The 24,408-nt window shown below is 42.4% G+C and overlaps 1 protein-coding gene across 12 annotated transcripts in view; it reads left to right on the forward strand.

Annotated features, from left to right (window-relative positions):
• Positions 1–24,408, forward strand: part of SVIL (supervillin) — a 180,487-nt gene that overhangs the window by 33,025 nt on the left and 123,054 nt on the right. For 10 of the 12 annotated variants that reach the window (XM_081345230.1, XM_081345235.1, XM_081345237.1 and 7 more), the window contains exon 1: positions 21,001–21,095. In XM_081345230.1, the coding sequence (XP_081201356.1) occupies positions 21,074–21,095 (22 nt within the window). In that variant the 5' untranslated portion in view covers positions 21,001–21,073. Of the gene's footprint in view, positions 1–18,068; positions 18,153–21,000; positions 21,096–22,735; positions 23,496–24,408 lie in introns of those variants that run through there. The other 2 variants (XM_081345238.1, XM_081345239.1) reach the window with 2 other exon arrangements.

Raw genomic sequence — 24,408 nt, forward strand, 5'->3', positions numbered from 1 at the left:
TTGATTTTTCCTGCCTAAATGTAGAACCTTACTTTTTTCACAATTGAATTTCATTTTGTTAGATAGTGCCCAGTGTTCGAGTCTGTCCAGATCCTCCTGTATCTTAAGCCTATCTTCTGGAGTATTTGCTATTCCTGCCAGCTTGGTGTTGTCTGCAAATTTGATGAGTTCCCCATCTATCCCCTCATCCAAATCGTTGATGAAGATGTTGAAGAGCTGCACAGACCTCTTCTAGATTTTCCTCTTGCCTTTCTGAGTTAACTCCTTGGTCTGTCATTGAGCAAGAATTGACTTTGTAGGGAAGCATATTATCATTTGATGTATATTTAACATATGTTCTACCTTTATTTACCAATTATATAATATTCGTATGCAATCCACATGGCGAGGTTTGGGGAAACTTACAATAGAAATATATTTTTAAAATCATAAGATTAAAACATCGCCTGGCCCGCACCGCCTCCGCTGCCTGCATTGCGCATCCCCGCCATATAGAGTGGGCTCTGCTGCTCCCACAGCACCAGCCGCGCCAGCTCCGGCCCCAGGGAGGGGAGCCCACCACCAACACCCTTTGCACCTGTGACTGCAGCAGCACCACCCCCCCACACACACCTGCCTCCTGCGCCTGCCAAGATGAGAGTTCTGGCACCTTTTTTTTTTTAGAAAAAAAGCACTGGTCAAGAGAATGTGACCTTGGGCCAGTTACACTCTCTTGACCCACTCACACGCAGGGTTATTTTGGATATAAAAGTGTAGGAGAAAGTGCTAGAGATGTCATCTTAAGTTTTTGGAGAAAACAGAGTATAAATTCATGAAATAAATGCCTTCAACTTTTTTGATTCAGTAGATTGGTTGCTTCATTTCATTATTATTTGTGTCATATCCACTATTAAAGATATCATCATCTTAATGAACACAATGTAATCTTTAGGTCCTCAAGTATGGTACCCCTTATATGTATTCAAAATCGGAATTGTTTTTCTAGTAATAACTGCAACATTGAAACAGTTGCAAATGGCTCCTATCCTCAAAAATAAGACTTTTTTGTTTGAATCTTATAGAAACCCATTACTTTGGCTATGTATCCATTTAGTGAATAAGGAGCTGATTGAGTAATTGAGACTTCAGTACATTATAAAAAAATAGAGTTTTTCTTTTGACTTGGCCTACTTCTGTTACTATTGGAAAGATTTATGGGTGCTGTTTGTTCTTAATAAGGTTGCATAAAAGTGACGACTCAATCAAGGTGATCTACAACAGTGCCAACCAAATAGTAACATTCATTGTAGAAAGAATTAAAGTCCAGTGATAATACTAGAATAGTTCTGTTGGATCAGACCGAGGCTCATCTTGGTCCAGCATTTTGTTTTTCTCAGTGGTAAATCAGATACTTCAGGGTGCTGACAAGCAAGATATGGAGATAGACACCTCTTCTATCATTTTTCCTCTGCAGATTATTTGGATGCAAGAGGCACCAACTTGATAGTAAAATTAAATCTTCAAAATAACCCTTGATAGATTTTCTCCATTGATTTACTAAATCTCCTTTTAAAACCACCTAATTTAGGAGCCATCAACATGTCTTCTGGAAATGAATTCCAAAGGTTAATTAAGGTTAACTAATCAAAGAAAGAAGCAACCTGGAGAAACTTCCTAACAGTGAGAACAATTAACTATTGGAACAGCTTGCCTCCAGAAATCGTGGGCGCTCCATCACTGGAGACTTTTAAAAAGAGGCTAGACAGTCACTTGTCTGAGATGGTATAGGTCCTCCTGCTTGAGCAGGCTGGACTAGAAGACCTCCAAGGCCCCTTCCAGCTCTATTTTATTCAACCACTTGTCTGAAATAGTATAGGCTCTCCTGCTTGGGCAAGGGGGTAGATTAGAAGACTTCCAGGGTCCAGTTCTATTATGATTGATGAAGGAAATTAAGATACGTTACAGAGCATCAATCCCAATGTAATAAATTCTTGAGGGATTTGTGTGCGTATACTAGAAAAGAAAATTTCTTTCTTATTCATGCTATTTTTGTGTTTTTAATCAGTTAACATTCCATAAAAGCCCAAACCATCTTATTTTGTATCTTCTTAGAGCCTTGAGAAACTTGTCAAAGGCTTTTCAAAAATCCAAGCCTACATCTTGTTGACAAGATGACTTCTAGTCCCTTCATCTACTGACATTTAAAAACTTTTGGTTGCTGGATAGAGTTCTATCTTTACAGAACTGCTGGTTTTTCTTCAGCAAGACTCATTGTTCTGTGTATTTAACTGTTGTTTTCTGTGATTTTTCATCTTCATCTGTTAGCCCCAAATAAACTGACAGGACTTTAATTTCCTTAGTCCTTTTTTTAAAGTGTTACATTGGATAATCTTCCAGTCATTGGTACTGAGGCCTGTTTGAGTGATAAATTATATATTTTTACTAAGAGATGAGGAAATCTCTGAGAAAATAGTACAAGGCTCCAGGATCTGCCTTTTTTCCCCTCTTGTGTCAATACAGCTAATTAAAGTTTCTTTGAAAAAAATACGAATTCAGTCATTCTAATTCACTAACTTAGATGCATCCATAAAAGGAAGGATTTTCATTTATTTTCTGAGGAGGAATATTTGCAGTGAGAAATACACTTATGTAGAAAGTGCATTGTAAAAACAAAGTGATCTGCCCAGTTTATTTGCTAGAAGCGTGGCATATCTTTATTAAAATTGCGAGCAATCAAAGACCCCAGAAAACTTCTATTTTTCCTTTTTTATGATTAATTCTTATCCTCTTGTATCTGCCTCTAAAACTATTCTGTTTACAGAACTCTCTTCAGTTATTTTTAAAACAAACATTAGCAGCTAGTCTGATGTTAGCTCCTATTTTTACAAAACTAGGTGGCTTCCATTAACCTTCCCAGGTAAGCTTTTAGTTGCGTATACTGTTTTGTACCACACAGCTATAAGACTTGTCTAATTGATACACACAATGCTTTGTGCTAAAGTAATTTTTTAACAAAGTTTCCTATCAGAATTAAACTATATTAGGCCTATTTTTGTTTAGGATACAATTTTTACATTAAATCATTCCCTGAACCATTCTCCTTTTTGATTTTGAGGTAGTACTTTCATAAATATTTTACAAGTCAGTCGACAGGGTGAAATTTTTTTTGCCCATGATTTGCCTTTATGAAGGGGGAAAAAAGTCAGTAACATTTGCAACCTTTGCCCTGCTACATATTAGAAAAAAATATTATGCTTTAATTTGCAGGCATTCCAGACAGGTTCAAAGAAACTTGAGTGCCAAATATGCACCATAGGTGAGATGAGTATAGAAGATGACACATTGTCCATCCTTTATTTAATGGCAATCTATTTCCCTGTCTATGATATCATCACGCTTATATTTCCTGTATAGTACATGATTCATTGCTTAATCCACTACAGAGTTCTAAAAGCATAGGCTTTCAGTTTCCAATGAGAATTCTACTGTCTGGGGAATTCTGGGAGTTGAGATCCATACAATTTAAAATAGTTGAGGTTGAAAAATGCTTGTTTAATGAATAAAGCTATGAGGGGGTCCTTGGTACTCTCTGAGCTTGCTTGTTTTCTTGCAGACATTTCATTACCTAAACTAGTAACTGCTAATAAGGAGTGCTGTTTGCTGTCAGTTTATATTCTATTCTATATTCTGCCTGTCGGTTTTGGTTGGCTTGGTCTTAGTCAGGGGTCTTCAAACTTGGCCCTTTTATGACTTGTGGACTTCAACTCCCAGAATTCCTCAGCCAGCTTTGCTGGCTGAGGAATTCTGGGAGTTGAAGTCCACAAGTCATAAAAGGGCCAAGTTTGAAGACCCCTGGTCTTAGTGATTCTTTGATTGGGCAAACCACTAGATAGAATATAAACTGACAGCAAACAGCATTCCTTACTAGAAGTGATGATGTTACCTGGTTTGGGTAATGAAATGTTTGCAAGAAAACACACAAGCTCAGAAAGCAACAAGGACCCCTTGAGGTCAGCCGTGAGCCACAAATATTCTCCTTTATTAGAATAAATATTTATGGTGTTAGTTTTATTATTAAGATAAATTAGTATTTAAATGGAGATAATTTAAATAGTGAATCATATCATAGGAAAAGAAATAGCATACATGAAAGAACTGCTGTATTTTCTTTGTGGCTTCCTTAAGAGTTCTGTGATTATTATTATTTTTTTTAAAAAAAACTGTAGCTTGTTCTTAGCTCCTAAATATTATGCAAAAGCTGAGAAGAATGTAAGCGTTTTGAAGGTTGCTCAGTTTTGCAAGCAGTTGGAATAAAAATTTATTTGCTCACTGGATTATTATTAGGCAGCAGGGCAAACTATAAGTTGATCAGTTGGTGAAAACTCCCCTGAATTTCCTTTGACTCCTGGTGACTCCATGGACGCATCGTGTTTATTTTTAAAGTAAGTTGTACCAATTTCAGTGGAATGTATTTCAATCACTTTTAGGAAGGAAACGCTCTTTCAAAACCTCATTACATTGTTCCTTTGGAGCAGCAATCAGTCACGTTGCACAAGAAACACTATCAAGGCATCCTTTGTATTTGTGGTTTCCTGCACCCATGTACGTTCTTTTATCTGGATTTCAAAATTCTTACAGATACAGCTTCATAATTGCTCACTGGAGATGTGGGTCCTTCTTGATAATTATCAGGTCTGTCATTCCTGCCAAAATGCATGTCTGAAGACCACAATAGGCTCTTCATTGATCATCCAAGCTTCTAGCCTGTTGTTTTGACCTGTAGAAAATGGCATTCATCAATTTGTATAAAACTGAAAAATTATAGTGAATGATGAACCAAGCAAAAGGAATTGCAAGAGAATGCTAATAAATTATTAAGTCAGTGTACAGTTCTGTGAATTCTGGATTTACTACTCAAAGGCAGTGGGCTAGTACAGGCTGGTGCTCCTAGTCTATCTATCATAATGATTTCACAAACTTAAAAATATTAAGATGATGGTTTGGCTTTATAGTCATACATGAATTCCTGGGTTGTCACTCTGAGCTTTACCAGAAAATCATAAGAAGAGATTTCAGTTCCTTTGGCAAGTACAAATCAGAAAACCTACTCCTGAGTTACAGGTAGCTCTTGACTTATGACCATTATTGAGACTGGAATTATGGTTGTAAGTTGGGACCATTTTTATGTGGTTCACCACCTGGCCATGATCGATTTTACATCCTTTTTTACATCAGTCATTAAGCAAATGTCACAATCATTAAATGAACATCGTAATCACTAAATGAACCCATTTTCTTTTTTCTTTTTTATTAGTTTTCCAATATTACAATAGTATCTTTAAAAAGCAACGTGGTGTCTGGGTTATAATAGTTCCATTTCAGACAAATACATATTATTACAAATCTCCAAATTGTTGTAACCAATACTTCCTCTCTCTTTTTTCCTTTAATACATACTATCTCTTATCTAAATTAACATATTTCTCACTGCTATCCATCAGTCATTTAATAGTTTTCTTATATTTATCAATACTTTAGTATTTTATATTTTAACATTCCATCTTTAAAACATTAAACACCTTATATATTTTTCTAGCTTTAATTTTACATTGATATTAAAATTAAACGTTTAAAATTTCTCATTTTCATATTGCTAAATAACCTCCTTTCCCTTTACACAATTTTCTCCAATACCTAGTAATGTAAAACACTTCTTATTTATCTCATTTCCATATCAATATTAGTAGTACAATATTAGAATAGTAGTCATTAGAATACCAATTGCAAGGAGGAGAAAGAGGAGGAGGACAATATAATATTCTTGTTTCTCATTTATAGTTTCCACATTCTTCCATTTCAACATTTAATACATCCTCTCATGTCACAACATCCAAGTATATTAGTTACATTCTATCATTTTTAACATATATACATCTTAAATCCATATCATTTAAGGAACTCAATATTTCAATGTTAGTATTCATACATCTGTGTTTTATCTTTATTTTTTTAATTAGTCTGTATTTTTATCTACTCATCAAAACAATCGCTTGTAATCCAAGTACAATCCTGTCTATTTTGGTATTATCTATTTCAGGCCTCTTAAGAATGTCCATATTTCTTCAATCTTATTCTTGCTTTCTTCCTTTGCCATGTCATTTTTTGCTTCTTTACCTCAGGATCATCAAAGCATTCTTGTGTTGTTATATCATATTGAAGTGGCCCTCTAGTCTCCACTTTTGAAGGATTGAGGAGTCTGTTAACAGCACCAAATCTTCTTATTATTTTCTCCTCTTGATATAATTGTCCTGGTCTGAACAGATTTTTTTTCCACCTTTTTTCCATTATAATCTTCAAAAGTCTGTATTTTTTGAATATTTAATTCTTCTGCCAATGTATTTGATTGTTCAATTTCTTCTGTTAAGTTCTGTCCCAATAAAATATTAGTTGTAGTCACAGTTTGAGTTTGTTTCTTCGAGATGCTTTCTAGTTCTTTTCCAAAAGCTCTTATTTCATTGCCAGCTGAAGAAAGGAACTGATAAGTTTGGTAAGCTATTTCCCACATAGCATAGATTTGTTTTTGAAACTCTTCCATAGTGAAGTTTCACATCTGGTGTTTAAGGTTAATCTTATCTTGTTTTTCTTAAATATTTTCTTGGTTTTTTTTAAAGAGAAAGTCAGATTGCAATTTCAGGTTTAGCCACTGGGTGTCCCCCAAGTACTTTGAAAATTCTTTTCTTTTAGTCCCTTTCTTTTTTCAACTTTTTTTTAAAAAAACACCCCTGGGCTTGCTCACCGCTTATTTGAAGGGGGGGTTGAATTCCCCCCTCCCTCTCTACAGGGGGAAGGTACATAGTAGCTTATTTAGGTGAAAAGAAGAAGATTAAGGTATAAGAGAGGAATCTTACCCCCGTCTCTTCCACGCTGCTTTAATGTTGCCTGATGGTAAGTTTGACTTCGGCTGTCTGCAGCCTAGTAACTGGCCATATTACTATGGCCAGTCTTTCGTCCGCTGGTACGAAGGGAATGCAGGCACTAATGGGGGGATTTGCGGCTCCCCCACATTTCTGCAAAAGCCCCTTCTTTCTGGTCGCCCCTCCAGGGTGATTCTTTGGCCCTTTTACGACCCCCCAACGATGCAAAACTGGATGTGGAAGATGAGAGCCATCCTCCAGACATCTATGTTGGCTGACTTGGCAAACCGGAAGCCTGAACCCATTTTCTTCAATGGGCATTTTTTTGCCAAAACCCAGAAACAAACATGAAAAATCATATTCTCATGACTGTGGGATATTGAAAATGGCTGTAAATGTGAGCTGCCAAATGTCCAAAATATGATCACATGACTTCAGAGGGGAGTGTGACCATCAGAACCAGGTCATAATAGCTCCAGGAGGTCTGTTATAACTGAATGATCACTAAATGACCGGTTGTTAAGTGAGAACTAGTACTTTTGATTTTTCTGGCTTGTTTTGCCACTCTTAGCCAGCAGACATAGGAGCAAAGGTGAATACATCCAAGATATTGTTTATGAACATAAGCCAGAATTTATAGCAATTCGTAGTGTGTATGACTGGACCATCTCTGCATCTAGTTAAGTTTGTTTATGTTTCCCCAGTTATATTTTAAAACTCTCTTTGAAGCTTAAACTGAAGTAAATCATTGTAATGTGAAAAAGATTAATACTCAAGTTATGTCCAGATGGTTATATTTAAAGATTTCCATGTGGCTGGCAGATAACTATTTTGCTTGTGATGTTAAGCAAGAATAGACAGTTGGCCTCTGGTGCTTTGCTCCAGAGGCCAGCTGTTGCTTGAAACAGGTGATCCTATCACCTTTTAAGTTGCCATTTTGAATTAATACTGCAGATAGCGCAATCAGTAGCATCTGGAATGAAGCTTTTCAAGCTGTTTCTTTGCTCTCTGAGGTAGCCTGGTTCAAGCAAGATGTTCCTTAAAGTTTTCTGGTATAGCTTCTGCTCTGTTGTGAAAGCATTTGGTTACATGAAGAGAAACAAGATGTGTGTTTTCTAGTTTTTATAGGATTTGGAAAGAAACATTGTCTAAGATAGGATTACAGATCAGGGAGATAGTAAAGCTGCAAGTGAAGTTGGGAGATTGAGAATGGAAGATATTGATATTGATTTTTCCTTAAATGTGAAGGTTAAATATTGGATAGGTACAAACGTGAGTAGACCTATTGTCAATTACTTTGGTTGGGTGAACAGGCAATATTTTTTCCACAGAGTTACCATTCTTAAGTAGGATATATAGAGTTTTGTTCTGTATTTTCTCAGATTTAAGTTGCAGCAAGTGATGAAGCACCTAGGAGTCCTGGCTGATTTCAGAAAAGATAAATATGGTCAGACCTGGGTGTTTGGCTGGGAGACCACCAATAAATGCCAGAATTGCAGAATGGCCTGAATAGTAAAAATAAATAAATAAATACAAAGTATCTGGAAGAAAGGCAGTTCTGTGTTATTATTCAGAAAATGGTACGGACCAAAGGAAACTTTATTAGCATATATGCTTTAGCTTCATACCTCATTCTTCTCCAATTGCTTTCCAAATGAAAATGAATAATTTCTGTAATTTTATCAATAAGACATACGCAGGTTGCTCTAGCTGCATCTTTCTATTACATTTTGTAGTATTTTTTTCCTCCTACCCCATTTAAATCATATGCAGATGTGACATCGTACATTTTAAAGGCTGGAGAGATTCACCCCGTACCTCTTTCAGTTGGTGAAATCATTTAGTCTGCAGGAAATGTAGGAGACGACCAGGCTGAACACAATGGGTGTGTGTGTCAAATACATCATTAGTTTGGAGTCTCTACACTCCCTAAATCTAGCCACCCTTGAAGTCCAATGAAGCAGCTAATTCGCCTTGACCATTAAATTCAGTTTCTTGTTGTATAGGTATTATGAAATAAAATTGTGGAACATTTGAACTATTCTGGTGTCCAACTTCTTTGCACGGGACAGGAAATAGTTTAATCTATTAATTCCTATCCTTGTATGATTTCGTTCGGGGATTTCAGTTGGGATGCATACCAGAAGAATATAATATTCATCTGATCCTCTGCCACATGAAAATTAGAGCTAGTGATGCAAGAAGTAGGACTTTTTCTGTTGAGATTCAGTGAGAGTTGCTGCTATTGGTGATGGTTCATTTGGTACATACAGAATGCCAAGTAATAACCAACTCAATGGGTTAAGGAGGGTTGGAACATTTGGGTTAATTTTTTTGTTCTTGACAGTCACCTTAAAAAAAATATCAACCATTTTTCCCCAAAAATATTATGGCTTTAAACTTTGCAGACTTTATGTTTAATTCTGCAAATAGGTGATCACAATCGGGATCAGGATTTCCATTGCTAAACAAGGCAGCTATGGAATGAGTCATTTTACAAGTTGGGATGTGCAGGAACATGGAAGGGTATACTCTTATTTTAGGCATAAGAAACCCCACTGTACCTGAGAAGCTTAGCTAAACCGTTCTGCTCTGTTTAACAGAACAAGATAGAACAGACAGAGTTGGAAGGGACCTTGGAGGTCTTCTTGTCCAACCCCCTGGTCAGGCAGGAAATCCTATACCAGCGGTGGTGAACCTTTTAGAAACCGAGTGCCCAAACTGCAACCCAAAACCCACTTATTTATCACCGGGTGCCAGGTGGAACGTGGCCCACTGGGTGGGCATGGCTGTGGTGGTCATGGCAGACTGGGTGGGTGTGGCCAAAGTGGGCATGGTCACCTCCATGTTGCTCATGGGGAGGGATGCCTGTGGGTTTGGGGGAGATCCATGGGGTCTTTGGCAGGTGGGGTAGTTGTTGTGACTCAGGGCCAGCCTGTGGGTCCGGCAGCCGGCTCGGATGTCTCGGATGACTCAGATGAGGGGGAGGAGGGAGACGAACTGGCTGATGACGGCTTGGAGGCTTCGCAGAGCCCTCAGCCGGGGCCCTCTTCTCAGCTGCGTGAGCCCGATAGTGCGGAGGATGATGATCCACAGCTGGCCCTGTTCAAGGACGCCCGACGCAGGAGGCAGTCGAGCAGGACCAAGCAGAAAAAGGCTGCGGGTCTCCTCGGGAGGAGGCACAGGGAGGCCACGCCCTGAACTCTAAATAAAAGGAGTGTTTGGGGAGGGGCTGGTTGCTGAAAGCAACCCTTCCGCTTGAGGATTCAAGTTCCAGTGTTTTTGTTTCTTGTTCTGTTAATTGACTAATAAATCTTGGCAGACGCTTTTCAGCCTTGGACGCTCTCCAGTCTCTACTGTTTGAATAGGGGTTTGCCTTATTACAAGGCCGGTAGTTGGCTGGTTCAGAACAGTTTGCTTTCAGCCTCCCACCCCTTATTACTACGATGGAGCAGCTTCGTGCCGAGAATGCTCAGCTCACCCAGCAACTCACTTTGTTGGCAGCTCAGGTGGCTCAACTGCAAGCTCAGGTACATGCTGCACCCCCACCCAGGAGGAAATGTCAGATAGCTATGCCGGATAAATTTGCTGGCAATCCAGAACTGTTTCCTGCCTTCCTGGGACAATGCCAGCTTTTTATCAGCGTGAGAGCAGCTGATTTCCCCACTGACCGAGATAAGGTGGGATTCGTGTTAAGCCTTCTGTCGGGGGATGCAGCTCGTTGGGGCACGCCTCTGCTGGCACAGCCTAGCCCTTTGTTGGATAACTTTGGGGGGTTTTGTGACCATATGCGCCTCATGTACGAGGACCCAATTAAGGCGCAGACCGCCACCCGACGCCTGAAAGCTTTGAGGCAGGGTCAGCGCCCCCTACAGGCCTACATCAGCGATTTCCGGCTGCTTAGCCAGGATTCCGCCTGGAATGAGGCTGCGCTCGTGGATGCCTTCCAGGATGGCTTGTCGGAGGAGATGTTGGATGAGCTGGCCCGCGTGGACATTCCCTCAGACCTGAATGGGCTAATCCATCTTTGTCTGCGGATCGATGCCCGGCTGCAGCAGCGAAAGAGTCGCCGTGCCACCCCACAGACCCCTGCCGCTCCTGTTGAGCGTGAGCCCCCAGTCCAGAGGGAGGAGCCAATGGAGCTGGGTGCCGCCAGGTCCCGTCTCTCGGTGACGGAAATGGACAGACGACGATTGGGGGGGTTGTGTTTTTACTGTGGGGACCCTGGACATTTGGCTGCTTCTTGCCCAAAGAAGCGTCAGCGGGCATCAGTGACCAAGCCGGCCCCGAGAAAGTCCCCTGCTTTGCTGTCGGGAAACGGCCCGAGCCCGATCTAGACGGTGTGATAGATCGGGCGACCCACCACGACCACGCCGAGCGACGCCATTCCGACGGTGCCTGTGAACCTCCACGGCATTTGATTTTGGAGGCACGTCTGATCCTTCCTGGCAAGCCAGAGGGGATTCCGGTCCATGCCTTAATTGACTCTGGGGCTACCACTAACTTTATGGACTCTGCCTTCGTGGCCAAATGGGCTGTTCCCCAGTGTCCGGTGGATCCGCCCATGCTAGTGGAGACTATTGATGGTCGAGTGCTCCTGTCCGGGCCTATTACGGCCGCCACGCAACCAGTGTGTATGGCCATCAGTTCCCATGTGGAGGCCATTCAGTTCTACATCACTTCGGATCTGCACTTCCCCGTGGTCCTGGGACTGGCGTGGCTCCGGGCGCATGATCCACAGATCTATTGGTCTCAGAACTTGGTCACCTTCCCAAGTTTGCAGTGCGTGGACCACACCCGCCATATCTGTGCCGGCCAGGTGGAGGGTTCCTCAGGGGTTTCCTTGCCTCCCGACCTGTCCGACTTTGCTGATGTGTTCAGCGAGTCAGAGGCGGACCAATTACCCCCGCACAGGCCCTATGACTGTTCCATTGATCTAGTCCCTGATGCGCCTCTCCCAGTGGGGCGTTTGTACTCCATGTCGGAGCCCGAGTTGGCTGCATTGCGGGACTTCCTGACAAAGAATTTGGCTTGTGGTTTCATCCGGCCCTCGTCCTCGCCAGTGTCTGCGCCCGTGCTCTTCGTCAAAAAGAAGTCGGGCGAGCTACGGCTTTGCTGTGACTACCGGAAACTCAACGCCATCACGGTGCGTAACCGCTACCCGCTGCCCCTCATCCCCGAGCTCTTGGACCGACTCCGGGAGGCTAAGATCTTCACAAAACTGGACCTGCGTGGAGCTTACAACCTCGTCAGGGTTCGGCCGGGTGATGAGTGGAAGACGGCGTTTGGTACTCGCTATGGACATTTCGAGTACACGGTGATGCCTTTTGGCCTGACCAACGCCCCCGCTGTGTTTCAGCATTTTATGAACGACATCTTTCGAGATCTGTTGGACCAGTTTGTCGTGATTTACCTGGACGACATCCTGATTTACTCCCCGTCGCGTGAAGCGCATCATCAGCATCTCCGTCAGGTCCTGCAGCGCCTCCGGAAACATCGGCTGTTTGCCAAGTTGGAGAAGTGCCAGTTCTACCAGGTGACCATCGATTTCCTGGGTCACCGCATTTCTCCTGAGGGCATCGCCATGGAACCGAGTAAAGTTGAGTCGTTGCAGAGTTGGCAACCCCCGCGTCGCGTGAAGGATGTTCAGCGACTTCTTGGATTTGCCAACTACTATCGAACATTCATCCCTGGCTTTGCTGCCTTGACAGCCCCCCTCACCCGGCTCCTGCAGAAGAAGACTCGGTTCCAGTGGAACGCCCCCGAACAACAGGCGTTCCAAGCTTTGAAGGACGCCTTCATGAAGGAGCCCATCTTGAAGCATCCTGACCCGCAACGGCCGTTTGTCGTGGAGGCGGACGCCTCCGACATTGCCATTGGGGCCGTGTTACTCCAGGCAGCGACGCCCAACGGTACCCTTTTCCCTTGCGCGTATCACTCTCGGAAATTGAATCCCTCGGAGCGCAACTATACCATCTGGGAGAAGGAGCTGCTGGCCATCAAGGCGGCGTTCGAGGCTTGGAGGCATCATCTGGAGGGGGCGCGGCATCAAATCGAGGTCCGGACGGACCACAAGAATCTGGAAAGCCTGCAGACCGCTCGGAATTTGAACCAACGCCAGATCCGGTGGTCCCTCTTCTTTGCGAGGTTTGACTTCCGGGTGCGGTACATACCAAGCGGGCACAACCAGAGAGCGGATGCTCTGTCCAGGAAGCCCGAGTACACCCGAGTGGAAGACAAGCTTCCGCCCAGGACAGTGATCCCCGTCGAGTCTTTTGCTGCGGTGCGGGAGCCGGTGGATATACGGGCTCGGATCCGGGAGGCGCAGCAGCAGGAGGCGTGGGTGGCTCAGCGGAAGGAAGAGGTGGGGCCAGATTCGCCTTGGTCGGTCACGGATGGACTCCTGTATTATCGTGACCGGCTCTATGTTCCAGGAGGGCCACTCAGGGGACTCGTCCTCAGCCAGTGTCATGATAACCCGGCTGCGGGGCATTTTGGCCTGTTCAAGACTCTGAACCTGGTCTCCCGTACCTTCTGGTGGCCCCGAGTCCGACACGATGTCCAGTCTTATGTCACCTCCTGCGTCCCATGCAGGCAGGCCAAGTCAGCGACAGGGGCCCCGCCTGGTTTACTGCAGCCTTTGCCAACACCCAAGAGACCCTGGGGGGCTGTGTCCATGGACTTTCTGACGGATCTACCTCCATCCTCCGGCTTCACGACAGTGTTTGTGGTGGTGGACATGTTGACCAAGATGGCGCACTTCATCCCCTGTCGCGGCTTACCGTCAGCTCGCGCCACTAGTCGCATGTTCATCCAACAGGTGTTCCGGCTGCACGGCCTTCCCGATAGAGTCGTCTCCGATAGGGGGGCCCAGTTTACAGCCCGCTTCTGGCAGGAGTTGATGCGGGCGTTGGACATTAAGGTTTGCCTCTCGTCCGCGCATCATCCTCAGACCGACGGGGGTACCGAGAAGGTCATCGGCATCTTAGAGCAGTATCTGCGCTGCTACGTTAACCTGCAGCAGGACAATTGGGTGGACTATTTGGCCATAGCCGAGTTTGCCTTTAACAACTCGCAGCACACCTCCACGCAGATGACACCGTTCTTGGCCAACGTGGGTTATCACCCCCGGTTTTTCCCCCTTTCTCCCGTGGACTCACCGGAGCCGGCAGCGAACGAATTCATGGCGGAGTTACAGGCGATCCATCGGTTGGTGCGACGGCAGCTGGAGAAGGCCAAGGCCGACTACAAGAGGTTCGCCGATCGGTCGAGAAGGGATACGCCTCCACTATCGGTGGGGGATCGGGTCTGGCTGTCCACCAGGAACCTACCATCCACTCGGCCGGCGAGGAAGCTGGACCACCGTTACCTTGGACCGTTCCCAGTCGAGGCCGTCATCAATCCGGTCGTCTATCGTTTAACTCTGCCACGTTCCCTGCGCGTGCATCCCGTCTTCCATCGGTCCTTGTTGGTCCCCGAACAACCGGCTTGTCCACTCTGCCAAGCGGAACCTCCCCCATCAGGACCTCGTGATGGAGGCAGCACCCCCGAGTACGAGGTCGCCAGCATCCGGGATTCCCGCTGGCTGAAAGGTCGCTTCCAGTACCTGATCGAGTGGAAAGGGTACGGGCCGGAGGACTTCACATGGGAAGACGCGACCGCCGTTCATGCCCCTGCGTTGGTGACTGCGTTTCACGAACAATTCCCATCCCGACCGCATCCGGATCGGCAGCCCCGGGGGAAGGGCCCTGCGGTGCGGGATAGTGTTGTGACTCAGGGCCAGCCTGTGGGTCCGGCAGCCGGCTCGGATGTCTCGGATGACTCAGATGAGGGGGAGGAGGGAGACGAACTGGCTGATGACGGCTTGGAGGCTTCGCAGAGCCCTCAGCCGGGGCCCTCTTCTCAGCTGCGTGAGCCCGATAGTGCGGAGGATGATGATCCACAGCTGGCCCTGTTCAAGGACGCCCGACGCAGGAGGCAGTCGAGCAGGACCAAGCAGAAAAAGGCTGCGGGTCTCCTCGGGAGGAGGCACAGGGAGGCCACGCCCTGAACTCTAAATAAAAGGAGTGTTTGGGGAGGGGCTGGTTGCTGAAAGCAACCCTTCCGCTTGAGGATTCAAGTTCCAGTGTTTTTGTTTCTTGTTCTGTTAATTGACTAATAAATCTTGGCAGACGCTTTTCAGCCTTGGACGCTCTCCAGTCTCTACTGTTTGAATAGGGGTTTGCCTTATTACAAGGCCGGTAGTTGGCTGGTTCAGAACAGTAGTGGGCAGGAGACTCGTCCTGCAGGGTGAGGCAAAGCAGGATAGGCGTGCCATTGCCATGGGGCAAGGCGAGGCAGGGGCCAGGACAGCTGCTGCCTGACACTATTGGCCCCCGCACACAGAGGCCAGCAAGTGCATGGGGGCTGATGGTGTCCGTCAGCAGCCAGAGCCTGCCGGCTGCTTGACTGGTGCACTCTGGAGCTCTGTAGCCCACCGCCAGCAGTTCAGAGAATCTGACTGGGTTGTGCCCAGGAAAAGGAGAGCATGCGAGGCCAGGAGGGACAGGACGGGGGAGAGGGAAACCAGCCGTGCCGGGATGCATCCGGCCACGTGGCAACTCGGGCGGCTGGTTGAAGAGGGATGGTTGCCATCTCTGGGGCATGGCATGTGTGCCCACAAAGAGGGCTCTGTGTGCCACCTCTGGCACGCGTGCCAAAGGTTCGCCACCACTGTCCTTTACCATTTCAGGTAATTGCCTGAAAGAAAGTCCAGAAGAAGTCTTATGGGACAATAAGGTGGTATTCCTCACTTGTCCCTCACTCATCTCTTCAACTGTGTAGACCACAGGTCGGCAACCCGCGGCTCCGGAGCCGCATGCAGCTCTTTCAGCCATCTCCTGCAGCTCCCAGTCCTCTGCCAGTATTCTAAGGTGGCCTGTCCCTGCCATCACATGCTTGAATTCAAGCAAGGTGCATCCAACCTGCCTCTTTCCTCAGCCTTTCCAAAGTCTTCCTTTACTTCATCCCTTCTTTGCTTTCTAACACATCACTGTCCATTGCCTTGGTTTTTCTGCAGTCCTCACCATGGCACCAGTGGTCGGATTCAGCCGGTTTGCACCACTTCAGCAAAACTGGTAGCTAATTTTTTGTTGCCCAGCCCCAGAATGGACTTCTGGTTGTTCACATATTTGAATCCCATCACTGCATGGCACTCATGGAAGGTCTGCAGTCTGTATTCAAGTGGCACCCAGCCCAAATGTTGTAGGTGCTTGCCAGGATAAAACCTGCAATTCTTTATAGGGGGGGGGGGAGAGGGGCAATCCATCCCTGGCTGGTTGTTCTGTGTGTGGATCATTTTGCATATTTTTGTTTAGATGCCTCAGTATTTCACTTCATACAGGTCATTGGCTCACTGTCATCCATAAATAAAGTTTCTTTTACTCAGTGCTTTTTTTGTAAAAGAAAAAGGTGCCGGAACTCACACATGTCATACAATCTGCCTTGCCTACCCTACAAGGTTCCATCCAAAAAAGGTGCCATAACTCTGTTCTGAGCATTCTATGAGAAAAAAAGACCTGCTTTTACTTCTAAATATAGTAAGACACACATAAGTCTTTTCTTAATTCTCTATAGGAACCAAAAAAGTGGGGGTTTTGAAATGAAAGTGATCTGTTGTGAGGGGTAGCTGTGAAGATGTTGGACTATAATAGTGGAGATGTTGGTTTAAATGTATCCTCAGCAAAGTACCTCACTGGTGGCCTTGGGCCAATCCCTCCCTCTCAGCCCAACTCACCCCACAGGATTGTTGTTGTAGGGAAAATAGGAGGAAGAAGTATTATATATGTTCATTGCCTTGAGTTACTTAAAAGTAATGAATGTGGGATAAAAATCTTATAAATAAATAAAATAAGTAATGGAGCTATAGGTTAAGTCAGGGGTCTTCAAAGTTGGCCCTTTTATGACTCGTGGACTTCAACTCTCAGAATTCCTCATCCTGGCATCCTGGCGGAGGAATTCTGGGAGTTGAAGTCCACAAGTCATAAAAGGGCCAGGTTTGAGGACCCTGGATTAAGTCTTTTCAAATTATTTTGAGCAAAAGTAGTGATTCTTTCTTAGCACACTAGAGGTCAGTGTATAATGAGAGGAACGCTTTCAAAAGGAGGCTAGGGTTTCTATACAGATTTCTTATTGAGTCAAATCAATCAAAGAAAGCTGATAATTTTCTCTTGTAGATTTTTAAAATTCATTTTTCATATTTTTCTTCAGTATCTCCCTTGGAAGAAGGCCTTGTAAGAGGTTCTTTGCTGATAATATAGCAGTGTTCCAATATCCAATATAGCAGCGTTTCAATATTTAAGGGGCTGCCACAAAGAAGGAGGGGAGTCAACCTATTCTCCAACGTACCTGCAGGAGAACAAGAAGCAACAGATGGAAACTAATCAAGGACAGAACCAACTTAGAAATAAGGAGAAAATTCCTGACAGTTAGAACAATTAATCAAAGGAATGACATGCCTCCAGAGATTGTGGGTGCACCAACACTGGAGTTTTTAAAGAAGAGATTGGACAACCATTTGTCTGAAATGGTATAGGGTTTCCCGAGCAGAGGTTGAACTGCAAGGTCTCTTCTAACTTGGTTATTCTATTATAAGTAGAAAAAATTAAGCCAGGTTACAACTTCCATGAGACGCCATGCCATTGCTTTAATATGTTTGCCAAATATTCAAATTACAATCCATGATATAGGATTTGTACACATTGATCTTCTTGGGAGTCATCTATTTTGTGCTCTACAAACGTAGTTCAGAACTCAGAAAGAGTTGGTTATACATTCATGTTGCTTTTATTAGCATGATCTCATGTTCTCTCAACAACAAACTGTTAATCTTTCAGATCATCACCTTTAACCCTGTCTGTTGAAGACTTCAACATCGTGCACTGCTTGTTCTTTACATTCATAAAATTTCAGATGATGTTGTAAGATGCTTAAATTATCTCTAAGATGTTTACCTCCTGGAACAGGCCACGCTTCCTAACTTGTGTTATATCTACTCTTTACTATGATGACAAGTGGCTCCATTATATGATGGAACATTAACATTTTGCATTAGGCACCTATTAAATTCAAACAGATAATAATTATTTCTTTGACTGGATGGTCCCTTTAATGATCACACGTTTTTATTTCCTCTAGGGAAAAGTAGCTTCAGATTGAAAATTTCGCCAGAGAGTCAGTGTCGGTCAGCTGTGTTCTGGGCAATCAGGACCAACTCTTAAGGTAAGCTTCTTAACAAAAATGTATTTTAGAAGCAACAGACCTCAAATGTTAAACATAACAATTTTGTCCATAACCCTTCTTGAATACATTACAAGGAAGATTTATGGCATCAGTTCTTCAACCAAAGAGACCCATGTAAAATTGGCCTCTAGGTCACCTGATAACTATGACCATGGAGTACAGGTAGCCCTTGACTTATGAGTGGTCAAAGTTCAAAGTTACAATGGATCGGGACTATTTATGGTCTAGATTTGAAGTTCTGATAGTTGCACATGCCTTCCCACAGTCACATGACCAAACTTTCAGTGCTTGGCAATATGGGCTCATTTGGGGTGTGTGTATTGTCCCAGAATCATATGACTATGGTTTATGATGGTCCTGTTGAAAACCAGATCTAAATTTTATTTTTTGGGAGAAACCACACCCATGCCAAACCATTGGTTTGCTTAATGACTGCAGCATTCACTTAACAAGTGCAGCATAATGGTATGGATTTGCTGTATGCTCAGTTTGGCCTTACTTTGTTATAAAGTTTGCTCCCAAACATTTTCAAAACTGCTTTCAATAAACGAAGATAAAATTATATGAATGTAGCATTCATACCGGAACAATTCCAAAGTTGTAAGAAAATGGAAATGAATGGAAAACTTGGAGAAACCTATAATTTGTGAAAGAATAATCCACCTAAGTCTCAATACTGGGTGCTTGCATGCCAAAGTTATGTTCTATGGGACCTGTTTCCTATCTGGACAAAAAAAAGATGTTACTCCTTAAAAACTAATAATTCTGTTCATAATAACCTTTTAATATTATTGCTGTTCTTGTTTCTATTCATAATACTGGTAGTAGAAAGTATTGCAAGTTATCAGAGGCATAAAAAAATAAAGTGCTTCTCTCTCAGCCCAACTCTTCTCACATGGTTATGGGGGGGGGATAGGAGGAGAAAGAAGTATTTATTATTTATAAAATAATAAAGGGAGTAAATAAATTTGTTAAATTTGTTCAAATGAAGTAAGTAAATACATTAATTAAAAGTCAAAAATTTCAGTGGGTAAACTTTTTCCACACAACTATGTGTAAGGCTTTTAGAATATTTTAAAATGTGTGTGGGTAATCTTTTTTTTTTTTTTTAATTGAAAAGTTTTAAAATACAGTTTTCCTTTAAAAAACCCCCCCTTCCCCCTCCCTTCTCCCCTCCCTACCTCCCCCCTATCCCCCCCTCCCCTCTCCCTCCTCCCTCCCCTGCCTCCCCCCCTACTTCCCCTCCTCCCCCCCTCACCCCCCCCCCCGACTTCCCAGAGCAAAATACAAGGTATATATCTAAAAAGCAATCATAAGCAATCATATACTAACAATTATAAACTCTAAAATCCATCACTCTCTAGCTTATATAGAGTAAACCAATCCTTAATAATGCTAAATATGTATAAAGAACTAAAATAAAAGAAAACTAGCGTCATTCCCATCTATGTTCTTCCACAATTCACTATTTCCTAAACATATTCTCATTTACACATCACAAGCACCTATCCCTATTAACCTCTCTAGCCAAAATAGGCTATAATAGATAGTTCTTACACAAATTAACCCACATTAACCCACAAAACTTTCTTCCTCTTCCTCTGTAGTAAATTGTCCATTAATTCCAAATTAAAGATTCTGTTACCATACCTATCATCCCAAAACTCTTAAAAACACAACTACCACTTGACTATCAGTATGTTGTGGAAGTTCCATAGATTTCTACTAGAAATGTGTGGGTAATCTTGTATGTGGATGAGAATTAACCTGTTTTCCAAAAAGGATCATTTTCAGAACCTAGTAAGAGCCATGCAGAGGTTCTGCTGTGCAGAGCCCTCACTCTTTGTTTCTTGGCCTGGGACCTCCCTTCCATCTTGCAAATTTCTATGGAATAACTGCTGAAAATGACATAGCTTCTTAATTCTTACCATGACTGACATGGTAAAAACTAGACTAATCTCAAAAAATATTTTGTCTTGCAACTTTAGTATATAGCATTTTTGTTTCTTGGTGGTCTCCTATCCAAATAGTAAGCAGGTCTGATGATTAACATTTCAAAGGTGAGCCAGGGGATGTTGTCTGCTAAACCTCTTATATAATAAAACTAAACAAGCCAGAAAAATATCCCCCTTTTCCTGCCCAAATCCAGAAAGATGGAAAATCATACCGACCACACCCCTTTTGCATCATCACAACCTCTGTAAACAGATAAAGTGCTCAAAGCAAAATCTTCTTGCTCTGTCAGATATCCTTGAGGAAACGTTGATTATAGGTTGTGTGCCAAAACCAAGTTTTGACATGGAAAGCTGGTTCTGGGCCTAAGTCCAACCTCAAATTAGATGCTGCCTGTGATGCCCTTAGGTACCATTTTAAAGCCTCCTGTGCAAGTTATAGTGTTAAACCCTCTGCTGAAAGAGATGACGGCATCCCTCTGAATGGGGTGTAGCTCTGGTGCCTGTATTTATTATCTAGGTAGTGTTGGGGAAGAACAAGTCTTTGTGTTCAGTCAGTGGTTTGCCCTTCTGGAAAGAAGCTGCTTGGAAGACAATTGTTGGCTACGTGCTTTAACTTCTTGCTATGCAAGTTGCAAACAAGGCAGTCCAAAAATGCCTCTCTGGATCATTTCAAGCTCTCGGGGAAACATAAATGCGCTTATTAGAATTGTTTGTGAATGAGCCAATCGAGATGGCCTGGCCGCGCGGGTACAGGCAGTGTTTCCCTCTTTCTCTCCTCCACCCTCCGCACACCAAAGGGAGGAGGGGAGAGTGAGGCAGAAGATATAAGCTCAAACAAAGCCAAGCTGTGTCTCTGAATCGCTCACATGCCCTGGATAAGTAAAGCCTGACCCTGAAAGTGAGAGGGTGAAAGAGAAAGAGAGAGAGAGAGAGAGGAGTGGAATTATGATTCTAACAATGGAAACGGGTAAGATTTTACTGGGTGGGGAAAACAAGCAAATGTGCTCATTTCAGTTGCTTTCTGAAGGAAGTCATTGTCTACACCCTAATTAGTGTGTGATTGGCTTAAAGACTATCTGTGGAGTGTGTCATGTGAAATCCCTGTTGTGGACCTGCATCCCTGCAATATGCCTTTTTAATGGAGCTAGAAGTGAGATAGCATGGGAGGTATTGGCAGGCAGGCAGGAGCGATCTCTTAGATCAAGCCGTGGCACTGATTTATTTCATCTGTGCTAAGCATTGAGAAATTCCAAAGAAGCTGTGTGTGGCATAAGGAAAATTTTAACAGCATGCTGTGAAGTCTGGTGGATGTTGCAAACCCCATGATATAGGTTATTGTGTGGCTATGAAAACTTTTTTCTTAATTTAATTTCATGCTGCATACTTTTTTTTTTTTTTAAAAAAAGGAAGGGGACAGTTGTAATAGCAACTTGGGTTACTAGAAACATTTCAAACGACTTCTCCAAAACTGTGCAGAGGGTGTGTTATGAGTAAATATTGTTCTGGTTAAATGGTCATGAAGAATTCACATTTGCTGGATGGCTGTGAACAAAGGCATAATATTGCGCTTGCTTTAGAAGGGACTCTTCTGAAGATGGCACTTAGATCTAATTAAACTTCTAATGTACATGTTTTGTTTTGCTTACATGACTATTGTTCCAGCACTAGCTTTTTTGATTTTACTTAAAAGTAAGTCCACAATGTTCAGTAGGGTAACTGTTTTAAGTAACACATTTAAGATTATTCTGTTAATGTTATTTCATTGACTTCAAGGGACCTGGAAGATATGGTCAGAAGGGGAATAGGAATGATTTTCAATAGCCTCCTCAAAGATGAAACCAGTATGGTGTAATGGTTAAGATGTTAGATTGGCACCCTCAGCCACGGAAGTTCACTTTGCACCTGTCACTCTAGGCCCATCCTACCTGACAAGGTTACGTGAGGAATAATGGGATGCTTAATGGGCTCCGGTACAAGTGGCAACATTATTAAGTTTAACAAACTAATAATTATAAATAATGAAGTTGTAGTTCCTAATATTCTTCTAGTTGCTGGTGATCTGGGTTACCTCTACAAATTGTATTAATAAATACAATAAAACAGTACTAATATGATTCTTGTTATTTCTGTGAGGTTTGAATAAATAAAATTCCCTGACTTGAACTGATTTATCTTGTAGAATCATAGAATTGCTGTTTGTTTGTAGAAACATGAGCATTCCTTAAACTGTTTACTGCAGAGGATAACAAGTCTCTCTTAAGATCTACTGTATTTTAATTTGGCCTGGGTATCTCTGAATTAATCACAGGAGTTTTCTTCCTTATTCTGCTCTCTGGTTATTTTTTTCCTTACCAATAATGATTTTAATGACTAAGCTGTTTTTTAAACTGCGGGCTGCCCTCTGCAACACAGAAACTCTTTGGGTCCTGCCTTCTAGAGGAAAGGGAAAGAGTTAGCCATTTTCTATTAATTTGATCAAGAAGTGACTTAGTAGATATCACTCTGATCCAAGAGTATTAAACTGCTTACTAAAATGATGCAGACCAGATATGCATCTTTTTCTTTCCAAGAAGCATTTTCCTTTTGTTAATAATCTCTTTCCTGACTGTCCCCATTTCTGTTTTTTAGGATACTTTTCTCTCCCACCTCACTTTTTATTTGGAGAATGGGGAAGTGCACCCACATTTGAAATAAAGACTAAGATTGGAAATTTTGACAGAGGAATAGGATTTGAACTTGCTGCAGACTAGGACTGTTATAACAGCTGACCTGATCCTTCTGCATTTCAAGAGCTATTTATGGTAGATTAGCTGGTATCAAAGCTTCAGTGTTCAGCCCATAAAAGGTTGGTCCTGTGTGAAGCTACCACCCTGCATTTGGCTAAGGTTCGGGAGCCTATAGTTGTCTGTGAAGGAATTCCAATGATGGATAGAAATGCTAAACCAGAGAATTGTTCTATTGAGAGTTTCAGATGCTGGACAACATTTGAAAGGAAGGTTTTTGCATTAATGTTTTGGCCCAGTTTTTTAGCCCTTGGAATATAACTTTTGCACATGAACTCTGTTTGGTGCACAAACACTATTGGAAAGCACCTTTCTGAATTCATCTGGCACTTAATCATCTTGGCCAGCCACAGATATACTTCCAGAGCCTATATGCTAGTAACTTCTTATGTGATGTGTCACTTAGAGTTAAATATTTGTTTTTGAGATATTTTTTTGTTGACGTTGCAGCCTCTTCTGACTTAGTTCAATTTAAATATTATAGAATAATGGGAAGTTTTTTTTCCTTTGTGAAAGATTTTTTTTCCTGTAATTAAGAAAAATAAGCTAGGTTTATAAAAAACAAGACCTACAAGACTTTTGAAGTAAGTAATTTTATTTTCTTAAAATGTTTGATAGCAAAAGTGTTCAAAGCCAGTTGTTTGAGAATGTTTGAGCTTTGTCAGCTTGTTATGTGAATGAAGACTTTTTTTGCCCCCTCCAGAATTTGTGCATGTCAGTCATTCAAAATGTTCTGAATCTGTTTTCTTCTTTTTGTGTATTGCATAAATTTCATTATGGATGGAATGCTTTCCTCAATGCCTTTTTTGTGTGAAGTGTGTTATAATTAATGATAAATGTGTTGGCCTTTAAATACCAATGAGATACACTAGATTAAACACAGCATGGAGGTTAGTATTTATAATGGAAGATTTGCATGGCCTTTATTAACATGTATATAAGATGAATAAAAGCTATCCCCTCTGAAGTGTTAGCAGTACACTTTTTATTCTCATTAAATTTAAATTATATTATGCCGAATCACTTTTTCTTGTAATTTCTGCATTGACATAATCTGATTTAGCATAGTATGCTGAATTAAACCATGTTTAACCATGGTTTGGTGAATGAACCACAGTTGATTGGGTTCATTGAATCACAGTTTCTGAATAATGAATTACTGAATAATTGGCTGGTTTACATAACATATTAAGTTCAAAATCATGATTCATAGACTATAGTAATTATGCATACGTAACATGCTAAGCCCAAATTAAATAGTTTAGAGAAATTGGTAGCAACAATCAGTCAATTGTTCTCCCTCATTTGGCATTTCTGGGAAAGGAAATGAATAAAGTGTAAAAAAAAAACCAAAGAATAAGAAAAGCAGCATTTATTATGAAACATAGGCTTTAATATTCTGGCCTGTTTTATAACCGGGTCATTCATTTCTTAGTACAAGACTGGCAGTGCAAGCATATATTCATGTAAACACTGCATGATATCCTAATTTACTTA

This window comes from Vipera berus (genome assembly GCF_964194415.1).
Source record: "Vipera berus genome assembly, chromosome: Z".
Classification (NCBI taxonomy): Eukaryota; Metazoa; Chordata; class Lepidosauria; order Squamata; family Viperidae; genus Vipera; species Vipera berus.